The sequence below is a fragment of the Pan troglodytes genome, chromosome 12 (assembly GCF_028858775.2).
Source record: "Pan troglodytes isolate AG18354 chromosome 12, NHGRI_mPanTro3-v2.0_pri, whole genome shotgun sequence".
NCBI lineage: Eukaryota > Metazoa > Chordata > Mammalia > Primates > Hominidae > Pan > Pan troglodytes.
Genome location: NC_072410.2, coordinates 48,180,711 through 48,193,479, shown reverse-complemented (window position 1 = coordinate 48,193,479; position 12,769 = coordinate 48,180,711). Strand labels below are relative to the sequence as shown.

The following is a 12,769-nucleotide window of genomic DNA, read 5'->3' as shown; positions in this document are numbered from 1 at the left end:
AGGAGGAGGAGGAGAAGGAGGAGGAGGAGAAGGAGGAGGAGGAGAAGGAGGAGAAGGAGGAGGAGAAAGGAGGAGGAGAAGGAGGAGGAGGAGAAAGAGGAGGAGAAGGAGGAGAAGGAGGAGGAGGAGGAGAAGGAGGAGAAGGAGGAGGAGAAGGAGGAGGAGGAGAAGGAGGAGGAGGAGAAAGAGGAGGAGAAGGAGGAGGAGGAGGAGGAGAAGGAGGAGAAGGAGGAGGAGAAGGAGGAGGAGGAGAAAGAGGAGGAGAAGGAGGAGGAGGAGGAGAAGGAGGAGAAGGAGGAGGAGAAGGAGGAGGAGGAGAAGGAGGAGGAGGAGAAAGAGGAGGAGAAGGAGGAAGAGGAGGAGGAGGAGGACAAGGAGGAGGAGAAGGAGGAGGAGGAGAAGGAGGAGGAGGAGAAGGAGGAGAAGGAGGAGGAGAAGGAGGAGGAGAAGGAGGAGGAGGAGAAGGAGGAGAAGGAGGAGGAGAAGGAGGAGGAGGAGAAGGAGGAGGAGGAGAAGGAGGAGGAGAAGGAGGAGGAGGAGGAGAAGGAGGAGGAGGAGGAGGAGAAGGAGGAGGAGGAGAAGGAGGAGGAGGAGAAAGAGGAGGAGGAGAAAGAGGAGGAGAAGGAGGAGGAGGAGGAGGAGAAGGAGGAGAAGGAGGAGGAGGAGAAGGAGGAGGAGGAGGAGAAGAAGAAAAAGAAGGAGGTAAAAATGGCTTTCAGAGTTGTTTCCTCCTCTGCATCTGCATCTATCACATCTCATCTTGAAGCCCTTCCTATTTTGGGCACCTACATTGGCTGCCTTTTCTCAACAAACATAAATGAGCACAAACACAGGTATACACATATGCACACATGCAATGCAGACAGTTAGACCCCTAAGAACACACCAGCACACAGATGTGCACAGGTGCATCTACACCCACTGCCACCAATTTAGAGACCCAACCACAGACACACTCGGGCACAAAAATAAACACACAAAGACACGAAAACCCATACAAAGGCTGATTTTTTGGGTCTCCTTTTATTCCCTTCTCCCTTCTTTTTTCTTCTGCTTTCCACTGTGTCTTCTTTCCTTTCCTTCCCAAAGTTCTGCTCTCCCTTGTCTAACTTCACAATCTCCTCTCTGGGGAGGAGGTGGGGGCAGGAGAACCAGTCTGCGCAAAGACAAAACCGAACCAAACAAGCGTCCAGTGCATCCCCAGGAGCTGGACCTGCTGGTGTTGTGGCTTCCTCCCCTGCCTCCCTGTGCCCTGGCCTGACATCAGGTTTCCACTCTGTGATGCTCCCTTTTCTCCTTCACAGCCACCCATTCCTCAGATTTCAGGTCCGTGTGTATGTCGTGTGTCCTCCAGGATGGCTCTAATTCCCGGTCATCACTGATGCCAATATCCCTTTTCTCTCCCAGTGTTTTCTTCTCAAGCCTCATTTCCCTCCATTCTATTTCACTCTTTACCCTGCTGCCATAATCTAAGTGTTTACTTCCTTCTTCTGGCATAATTGCCTATCCTTGCTTTCTCTTCTTACTCTCTTACCACACTCCTTCAGCTCCGCATCCATTCCCTCATGGGCTCACTCCTCTCCCTCATCCCTTTCTCAAACTCCATTCGCTTCTAGATCTGTCCCATGAGATCTGGGCTCCACTTGCCTCCACATTCTTAAGGCTGTCATCATGTGGGTCCTCAGGTAGCAGGGGGAAGGTGCTGGGCAGCATCAGTTCCCGCGTGGCCACCGCCTTTACCAGCAGTGTGAGGGAGCGTGACGGCATGATCACATAGAAGGTGCTGGCAGGAATTCTCTGGCTGTGTCCTGGGCCCAGTGGTTCCCCCTTGGCTAACAGCAGCCATTCCCTTTTCTGAAACAAGGACATACAGAAATACTGGTTCATCTTTAGTCTATGGCATGGTTTGAGGATCAGTCCCAATTGAAGTTTCCCTGACTTCCAGGGGTGCTGAGGAGGGCAGAGCCATTTAACTTCGGCCCTGGTAGGGAGGGACTTCCTGCTTGAATCATCAATATCACAATGTACTACTCTTCCTCCCTGGTTTGAGATATGCCAGAGACAGTATATAAAAGGGTCAACAATGGAGAGAAAAGTTAAGAAATTCCCTGTAACTTGAAGTAGGTGTTCATCCCAGAGGGGCCTACCACATTCAGCATACATGTGGACTTTTAAGAATTATAATTCTTAAAAACAGAGTCTTGAAGCCCATGGTGCATGACTGTACCCCTAGCTACTCAGGAGGGTGAGGTGGGAGGATCCCTTGAGCCTAGCAGATCAAGGCTTCAGTGAGCCATGATTGTACCACTGCACTCCAGCCTGGGTGACAGAGTGAGACTCTGTCTGTCTCAAAAGGAAAAAGAAAAAAGCAGTGTCTTGAAACCAAGACTTGTATGGGGTGTTGTCTGTTGCAGAAATTCAGTTCTTCTTTTGAGGGTAATAAAGTCTGGTTGTTTGCTAACAACTGGGATTAGAATGGGCTGACTGGGCAGTATCCCTGGAATGTCCAGAGAGGGTACAAGGTAGTAAGGCCAGATGTGGTGACTCACATCTGTAATCCCAGCACTTTGGGAGGCCAAGCCAGGAAGACTGCTTGAACCCAGGAGTTCAAGACCAGTCTGTGCAACATACCAAGACTCTACAAAAAATTAAATAAATAAAGATAGATAGATGATTGATAGATAGACAGATAGAGAGAAGGCAGTGAAAGCAGCCTGCAAAGTGGGGGGAGAAAGAGAGAGCAGGGCCGGGAGCGGTGGCACACACCTGTAATCCAGCACTTTGGGAGGCCGAGGCGGGTGGATCACCTGAGGTCAGGAGTTCTCGACCAGCCTGACTAACATGGTGAAACTCCATCTCTACTAAATACAAAAAAATTAGCTGGACGTGGTGGTGCATGCCTGTAATCCGAGCTACTTGGGAGGCTGAGATAGGAGAATTGCTTGTACCTGGGAGGCTGAGGTTGCAGTGAGCCGAGATTGCACCATTGCACTCCAGCCTGGGCAATAAGAGCGAAACTCTGTCTCAAAACATAAAAAATAAAAACATAAAGAAAGAGCAGAGGGAGAGGTGGGTGGGTGCAGGGCCCTTGAGATCATCTCAGCCAATCACAGGACAAGAAGAGTCAGGATTCTGGGGGCAGTGCCTCTGTGGATGATGGGTTATTATGGAACAGAGGGTGGCACTTTGCCATGTGCCATGGCGATGGCAGAGGTTAGGGCATGGGTAAGAAGAAGAGACAACCAGACTTCTGAGAAGATTTTGTAGATGTACCCTTTTAAATGAGCCATGAAAATGAGGCAATTTTTTTTTGTGGTAGCTTTTCAACAAAAACCACAAAACTCCAGGAAATATGGAGTTAGAACTATCATAATCATCTCAAACTGTGTCCTCTTACTGGGGGTGATCTTCAGTTACATCTGGTACAAACCATAACAACCTCCCTGCTACATAAGATAGAAGAAAACACATGAGTTCTGGCTACTCTTATATGAAAAGTTGAGACAAATAATAAAAGAGGAAAGGCAAAAAGGGGGAAAAGATTTTTAGAGGAAAGAGGATTATCAGTGTCTTGTGGAAGACAAATAGAAAGTGACACAGTGAGACAGAAAACACTTGCTGTAGCATTAGAGTTAGACCCCACGGGGCACATGCTGGGGTGGGTGTAGGGGAGGCTCTGCACTTTAAAGCAGTGTCATCATTCTGTGCAGTGCGGAGCTCTGAGGAGGTCTGGTAGGCACAGCAAATGGTAGGAAACCTGTTAACAGCTCCAAGAAAAACAGGTATGTACCATTCCTGCGGTTGCTGACCTCTTTGTGGGGTAGGACTTGACTGATAATTTGGGAGGCATGATGCATCCTCACTAGAAGGTTTCGGGGGTGGGACAGATGATTTGGGCATGGGAAAATTAGTCATAATCATAATTACAAACTTTAAAGGAATGCTTATCAGGCACGAGGTACTGTGCCAAGAGCTTTATGCGTGCCTTCAGAAGTTCATGCTTTCTTAGCATTTTGCTTCTATCTAGAGATGTGCTGTCTTCCTGAAGAACAAATCCAAATGTGCAGGAAAGTCAGCTTGATGCTTAAAATCCATCATGTTGGAAATAAATGGTATACAACTCATGGTGTGTGTGTATGTGGGTTGTGGGTTGGACCTGCCCCTGCTCTGAGGACATGGCCTGTTTAAGCCTGGAAGAGATAGAAACCAGGAAGTTTCAGGGGACTCCATTTCAGTTGGCTTAAGTAACTTCTGATGGGGCTCAGGATTTGGATTATTAATATTATTTTAAATCTTCTATTTTTACATTGATTCGTGCATTTACTTGTGAATTTTTTGTCTATTAGGAATTTATTCAGGCCAGGCACAGTGGCTCACGCCTGTAATGCCAGCACTTTGGGAAGCCGAGGCGGGCAGATCAACTGAGGTTAGGAGTTTGAGACCAGTCTGGCCAACATGGTGAAACCCGGTCTCTAATAAAAATACAAAAACATTAGCCAGGCATGGTGGTGTATGCCTGTAATCCCAGCTACTCAGGAGGCTGAGGCAGGAGAATCACTTGAACCCGGGAGGCGGAGGTTGCAGTGAGCCGAGATCACACCACTGCACTCCAGCCTGGGCAACAGAGTGGGACTCCATCTCAAAAAAAAAAAAAAAAAAAAAAAAAGAATTTATTGAGTGCCTATTATGTTCCAAGCACTAGGTGTGGGTACACAGAACCATGCCAGAACAATGACATCATGAGAAAAGAAAACTATAGATCAATATCTCTTATTAATATAGATACAAAAACCCTAACTACATATTAGCAAATCAAATTTAGCAACATATAAAATGAATTATATACTACAACAAAGTAGGATTTATCCCTAAGGCTGGTTTAATACCCTCAAATCAACCGATGTAATATACTATATTAACAGAATAAAGAACAAAAACTACATAATCATCTCAATAGATGGAGAAAAAACATTTGGCAGCCGGGCGTGGTGGCTCACACCTGTAATCCTAGCACTTTGAGAGGCCGAGGTGGGTGGATCACAAGGTCAGGAGTTCAAGACCAGCCTGGCCAATATGGTGAAACCCCATCTCTACTAAAAAAATACAAAAATTAGCCGGGAGTGGTGGCACGTGCCTGTAGTCCCAGCTACTCAGGAAGCTGAGGCAGGAGAATCACTTGAACCCAGGAGGCGGAGGTTGCAGTGAGCCGAAATCACACCACTGCCCTCCAGCCTGGGCAACAGAGTGAGATGCCGTCACACACACACACACACACACACACACACACACACACAAACACAAACATTTGGCAAAATCCAACACCCTTACATAATAAAAATGCTCAGTAAACTAGGAGTAGAATGGAACTTCCTCAACCTGATAAAAACCTCTATAAAAAAATCCACACCTAACCTCATATGTAGTGGTGAAAGAGTGGATTCTCCGCCTCTAACATCAGAAACAAGGCAGAGATGTCTACTCTTGCTACTTCTATTCAGTATTGTCCTGGGAGGTGTGCTGAAGACCAGAAGGTCATTTTCCACATTTTCTGTATTGTGTTAAGCTCTTTGGATTCTGGATATGATCCTAGGGGTAGAGGCACCCATAAAGATATTGAGTGTGTCAACATCCTGGGCCTTGGGAACCAATGCTTTCTAAATTTGATTTAGAAAAATATAGTAATGTGACATTTCTCGTATCAGAGAGCTATGGTGCAAAAGGTCTAGATAGATGCGGCAACAAGTACATGGGTGTGGAAAGGCAAGAAAGATGAATGGAGATAGGCTGTGGTGGAGGCAAGAAAGGCTTCATACTGAAATTATTTAAGCAGGATCTGGAAAAAAATGAGTAGATATTTGTCAGGTAGACAGAGGCAAAAGGAAGAGAACAGCATGAAAAAAGGTGTGGAGGTGTGAAACAGTTCAGCATATTTGGAGAACATTCAGTCATTTATTAGTGTGACCGGGGGGAAGATGCGAGGGGTGTAGGTGAAAGATGAAGCAAGAGAAACAGACAAAGCTGGGTCACAGGAAGCCCACTGACTCACGCTAGGCTGCTGTTCTAGCACCTGTCTATCCCCCCCACCCGCCCAGATGCTACACTGTAACCTCCCTCATTCTGTTCTCGAATGGCTCCTGACCTGCCATCACCCCACTCTCAGCTTGGATTCTTGGTCTTGAGTCTTTGCCTATTTAACCAAGCACTTTCCATCTCCCCACCCAGTTATAGCCCAACTGGCTCATCGCCTGTGTACTTAGACTCCTGCTGAACACATCATGGCTTGAATCCTGTAACTTCTGTGGCCAATTAGGGCAGACATGGACTGTAAAGCTCTGGAATGTGTCTCCAGAGACTCTGACATTTTAAGTAGGAAACTGAAAGACCTAGGTGGTATTTTCATTTCTTTTTCTAGTTCACACAGACATGACTTTGTAATTGAAATGAGGATGTGGAAAGTGAGTCACTAGCTACATAACTGGGACTATACAGCAAGATTTGGTAATAGAAATGATATTTTCCTGGCAATGGATAGATTGATCTCATAAAGACTTGGAAAAAATTAATTTTATTTATATATTTATTTCCTACCACATTCCACAAAACAGCTATGCCAGTTTAGAAAAATGGAACAGCATAAAAAGATAAAATAAATAATTAAGGGGACTGGGTAAAAGAAAAATAAAAGTAGGGCAATAATACAGCCAGGATTAGATAAGCTCACAGAAATACAAACCACCCACTTTTCCTAGAAGGGAGCCCCATAGCTTTTCCTGATATAAAATGTGGGAGAAGCTGTCTGTGGCTTCTTATTGAGTAGTGAATATATTTCAGAGCACTCCTGCAATCAATATGCTGATAAATTTCATGTAGCTGTAGAGTGGTGTAGAGTTTGGGGCCTGAAGCCAGCCTTTCAATCCCTACTCTACCACTTACTCTCTGGGCCTCAGTTTCCTCATCTGTAAAACAGGGATAATAATTCTTACTTCATAGAATGGTTATGGGGATAAAATAAGTTAGTAGCTGTGAAGTGTTTAGAACTGTGTCAGGTACATGGTAAGCACCATGAAGTGTTAACTTTTCAAAATGAAAAATACATTTAATTATGAATGTTTATTTAACTTTGTTAAATTAAAAATACGTGAATAATTCTTAGATATAGATCTATAAAAGCTCCAAAGAATGCTGCCAAAACACATAGCTTTCTTGTGGTCTGTATTAATCTAAGAGTGACATTTACGGGAGTGGTGGACAACACATATTTTTCAGAAAAGACTGGGAAAAGTCTTGCCTATCTGATGAAGTGATCATTTTCTGAGGAAAAGCAAGTGAAATACCTGAATAAAGCAAAATAATCTGTAAGGAAGACAGAAACAATTTTCAAGTGAAAAATCAGGGAATGAAATAACAAGGCTGTGACTGACTAAGGCTTAGAGTATGTGTAAAATGTAATTTGAAAAGTTACACAACATTTATAGTCGATGAGGACTGGTGCATTGGCACTAATCACTACGACTTAAGGGCAAGTGAAGAGGCAGTGGTTGAATAAACTGAGCAATACCCACACTTGTAAGGAAATCCAGGAGCCTGAAAATGAAAACATGGTGAAGCCGGCCAACTGGCTAAGGGGAACTTAGAAGATGTGCTGTATGTCTGAACAGATAGCAAAGGGGGAATAAATGAGCATTTAATAAACATCTACTTCTGCATCTAAGTGGGTTACAGTGGCCAGAGGCAGACTGGTTCTCCTGCCTAGAACAATCAGAAAAGCTGGATAATTTCTTGGAAGGCAGTAAGGAGTTGCTGAGGCAATGAGATCTAGAGGTAGCTAAGTCTCTAGAGAAGGAAGAGTCCGGAGAGATGAGGGAATTATTGCAGCTGCTTATACCCTGGGAGTATATGTTGATTCTGGGACAGAGGGTGTGGTGGTAGTGGTGGTTGGAGGAGCTGAGAATCCAAGACTTCCACCTGTGGAGGCAAGTACAGGAGAACAGAGAAACTAGCAGATTTTTTGGTGGAGACTTGGTGGTGGGAAGGGATGGGAATCAAGTCAATTTTCCCCCAAACACATTTGCCAAATATTAGGGCTCCATGGGGCAAAAGGCAAAAACACTTAAGGAGAAAGCTTCCAAAAAGTAGAATGTTTTAGCAGACTTGGGAGCCAGTGATTAGAGGTGGGACCTTCCAAAGGGAGGGGATACACATAATACACCAGGCTTTCAGTGGAAAACTCTGGAGGGCCAGGAACAAACCCTGGATAGACTGAGCATTAGCAGGACTGCAGCCCAGCCTTGGCTCAGCACAGTTTCTAGTGAAACAGGATGCTCAGCCACCACTCTGTCTGCCTAGTGTGGGAAGGGTGAGCCCTCTCTAGAGAAAGCTAACACCAGCTGGAGTCTCTACAATTTATTTATATATGTTATTGCCAGGTGTGACAAAAGACATGTGCCACATGTCTGAAAACCAAGAGAAAAAAGAGACAATAGAAACAAATCCGTAAGTGATCCAGGTATTGGGGTTAGGTGACAAGAACCTTAAAATAACCATGATTAGTATATTTAAGAAATTAGATGAAAATATGGAGAATTTCTTCAGAGAATTAGAATCTACAAAAATGAAACAAATGGAAACTGTAGAACTGCTAACCAACCACTATGTGGAAATCATGTGTTAGACATGTGCTGGGTGCTTTACACACGCAATATTTAATCATCTTAAAAACCACACGAGGTATATTTTATTGTCTATATTTTATATGTGATGGGACAAGAGTTACTAAGGTGTGTGTCATGCACCTTCTCCCTCACTCTACTTTTTTTTTTTTTTTTGAGATGGAGTCTCACACTATCACCCAGGCTGGAGTGCAGTGGCGCGATCTCGGCTCACAGCAACCTCTGCCTCTTGGGGTCAAGTGATTCTCGTGCCTCCCGAGCAGCTGGGACTACAGGCATGTGCCACCACCCCCAGCTAATTTTTGTATTTTTAGTAGAGATGAGGTTTCGCCATGTTGGCCAGGCTGGTCTTGAACTCCTAACCTCAGTTGATCTGCCCACCTCTGCCTCCCAAAGTGCTGGGATTACAGGTGTGAGTCACTGTGCCCAGCCCTCCCTCACTCTACTTCTATTGATTAAAGGAGAAGCCTTATCAGCTTTATTTCTTAGTATTTTAAATAGGTAGAAAGAGACAGGACCTGAGAGAGAGGAGGACTACATTATGTCAGAGAGGCTAAGTCAATTTATAATATATGGCTGAGAGAGGGAGGAAGAGGATTGAGAGAGAACAGGGACTGAGGAGGTAGAGATAATTTGTGTGCGTGTGTGTGTGTATGTGTGTGTGTGTGCATATGTGTGTGTGTGTGTGTGAAAGGTTCTAGGAACAGCTTCAGGTTAGAGATAATTGAGGAGTGGGGGAAGAAAATTTGAGAAATGTCATTATGGGTTATGAACTAGATCCTTTTTGGTGTACTTTGAATACACAAATCACTTTAAAATTTACTTTTGGGCCTCTGATAGTGCTTCCATATATGCCATTTGTGCAGAGACTAAGCCACATAGGAGCCATTAAATTTGTTAGGGTTACAAATAGATGAATACACCAATACTTAGTGAGGGTAAGCAAGTTGCCTAAGTTCACACAGTTGGGAAATAAAAAAAGCGTCAGGAACCTAAGGCCGTCTGATTCCACAGTCCAGGATTTTCCTGGACAACACAAATTATATTTTACTACAACATATTAGAAAATTGCCTTGCCTTGACTCCTCCAAAAAGAGAAGTAAGAAAGGGGGAAATTTCTATCCTGGGCCTAAATTTGACCAAAGCCTAGGAATTGGTTAGTAAAGTGGGGAAGTGGTAGAAAAGGCACTATGTCAATCTGGAGTTTGGGTAGTCAAATTATATCTGAGACTTTAATCTCAAACATAGGATCCTATATTTAAAAACCTATTTGAAATATGTTTTTCTCCAAAAAGAAACAACATACAAACGTCTAATGACAAGTGGAAGAAACTAGAGAGCTCCCATTCAAGAAGTACCATTTGAGTTTGGTCTTTCAGGATAGGGTAGGATTTGAACACACAGAGATGAGAGAAAGGTCAACATGAGCAAAGGCTCAAAGGTGGAAAAATTTAAGGTTTCTATATTAATTTGGCTGGAGTGTATGGTACATGAAGGGGAATAATGGGAGATAAGGTGGGACCTTGAATATTAGGCTAAGGAATATGGACTTTATGGATAAACAATAGTAAGCCATAAAGTATTTTTAAGCTGAGTAGTGGCAGAATCAGTGCTGAATCAGATTAATCAAAAGATTAATCTGTTGGCATTATGTGAAATGGACTAGGAATGGGAAGCACTAAAAAAGCATTGAGACAAGTTGAGAGATTATTGCAGTATTAAAGGAAAGTTTAAAAGGGCTTGAATTAGGATAGTGATAACAGATGCTATAGGGATAGAATAGGCAAGGTGTAATACGTGATTGAGTATTGATACATAGAAAAACATGTGATAGGGGAATGCTTCAAGGAGATTAAACTAGTGCCAATGTGCAGGGAAAACCAGAAGAGAGAGAGATTGGAAGCAGGGAAGCCAGTTAGGAGTTTACTGAAGAAGTCTTGGTGAGATAAGCAGTGGGAACAGGAAGTAAAGGAGAGTTACAACTCATGTTATGAGTGGAAAATTGATATGACTTAGTGATGGAGTAGGTGTAAAGGGTGAGATGGCTGAAAGTGACTGAGGTTTCAAGCCTGGGTGACTAGACAATGGCGGTGCTGCTATTAACAGAAAGGCAGAAGTTAGAATGAGAAGTTGGCTGGAGGGGAACATTACAGTGAAAAACAGAAGGCAAGAGAGTTAAATATGGAGCTGACTTGAAATCAGATTTTAAAAGAACATATGAAAAAGGTATATGAAAGAATAAAAAACCAAAGATGGAGTTAAAGAAGCATGGCAAACTTGTAAAAATAGGCTTAGGAGGTTAAAACCCTAAATAAGTCTCGTCACACTTAAAAATATTTGTGTTGAATTAATGAGCTAAAGTTTGTGAAAAGTTTGTACTCTATAACATACTGCCATTCAGGATTTTTGCTGCTTGGAGAAAATGTCATGTGAAAAACAAGAAGGAAGAGGCATTTAAACACTGTTTTGCGGCCAGGCGCGGTGGCTCACGCCTGTAATCCCAACACTTTGGGAGGCTGAGGTGGGCAGATCAACTGAGGTTGGGAGTTTGCGACCAGCCTGACCAACATGGAGAAACCCCGTCTCTACTAAAAATAAAAAATTAGCCAGATGTGGTGGTGCATGCCTGTAATCCCAGCTACTCGGGAGGCTGAGGCAGGAAAATTGTTTGAACCCAGGAGGTGGAGGTTGTGATGAGCCAAGATTGTGCCATTGCGCTCCAGGCCTGGGCAACAAGAACGAAACTCCGTCTCAAAAAAAAAAAAAAAAAAAAAAAAAAGAAAGAAAACGGTTTTGCTGCTGTCTTTTCCAGAATAGGAGAGTGGTCTTTAATCTAGATGAGGTGGACCAAACGGAGTAAAGAGAACAGCACTACAAGATGAGTAAGCAGTTGTTATGAGTACTGTGCCATTTTAAGTGAGTTCAACTCCGCTGAAGTACAGAAGCATAGGGTGTAAGTGAAGGAGAATTAGCTTCAGTGTTATAGTCTGTATTTATCTGGCTACATCCAGAGTAGGGAATTTAGCAAAGAAGTTAAAAACATGGGCTTCGTAGTCAACAGAACTAGGTTCAAACTCTTTTTAAATTTTTCTTTCTTTCCCACCCCCCCTAAGCAGTGTCTCCCTCTGTCGCCCAGAGTGCAGTGGTGCGATCATGGGTCACTGCCCCCTTGAACTCCTAGGCTCAGGCAAGCCTTCCACCTCAGACTCCCGAGTAGCTGGGACTACAGGCGTGAGTCATTGCTCCTGGCTAATTTCTTAATTTTTAATAGAGACAGGGTCTTACTCTGTTTCTCAGGCTAGTCTTGAATTCCTGGACACAAGTGATCCTTCTGCCTTGGCCTCCTAAAGTGTTGGGATTACATGTGTGAGCTAGGTCCTCAAACTCTGACAAGACTACTTTGGTAGCTGTGTGACCTTAGGTAACTTACTTGGTCTTTTTAGGCCTCAGCCTCCTCCATCTGCAAAAGTTGGGATAACAATCTCTACTTCAGATTATTGTGAGGATTAAATGAGGTAAAGTATGCAAAACACTTGGTTAAGTGACTACCACTTAGTAAATGCTCCAAAATACGGGTATCTACTAGTGACAGGTCAACTACATCCCTGCCCTTTTCCAAGACAGAAGACTAATAAAGAAGAGGTCTCTTCATCTCTACAACAGTGCTTGGCATACAGTGGTGAGTAAATATTTGATAAATAAATAGACAGATAGATAAATACAGATCCTCAAACCCTGAGTTTAGTGGCAGGGAGACTCTAATCTCGTGTATGTAAGCCAGGATGGAAGGGAATACTTTTTCCCATCCTTATTATTACTATTTTTTTTTTTTGAGACAGAGTCTCACACTGTTGCCCAGGCTGGAGTGCAGTGGCACGATTTCGGCTCACTGCAACCTCCGCCTCCCAGGTTCAAGCGATTCTCCTGCCTCAGCCTCCCAAGTAGCTGGGATTACAGGCATCTGCCACCACGCCCAGCTAATTTTTTATTTTATTTTATTTTTAGTAGAGACGGGGTTTCATCATGTTGGCCAGGCTGGTCTCGAACACCTGACCTTGTGATCCACCCACCTCGGCCCCCCAAAATGCTGGGATTACACA

The 12,769-nt window shown here is 43.9% G+C and overlaps 1 protein-coding gene across 3 annotated transcripts in view; it reads right to left on the bottom strand.

Annotated features, from left to right (window-relative positions):
* The window catches only part of M1AP (meiosis 1 associated protein), a 93,637-nt gene that overhangs the window by 2,876 nt on the left and 77,992 nt on the right, over positions 1-12,769 (bottom strand). For all 3 annotated transcript variants that reach the window (XM_009442601.4, XM_054677411.2, NM_001280522.1), the window contains 1 exon segment: positions 1,648-1,854. In XM_009442601.4, the coding sequence (XP_009440876.3) occupies positions 1,648-1,854 (207 nt within the window).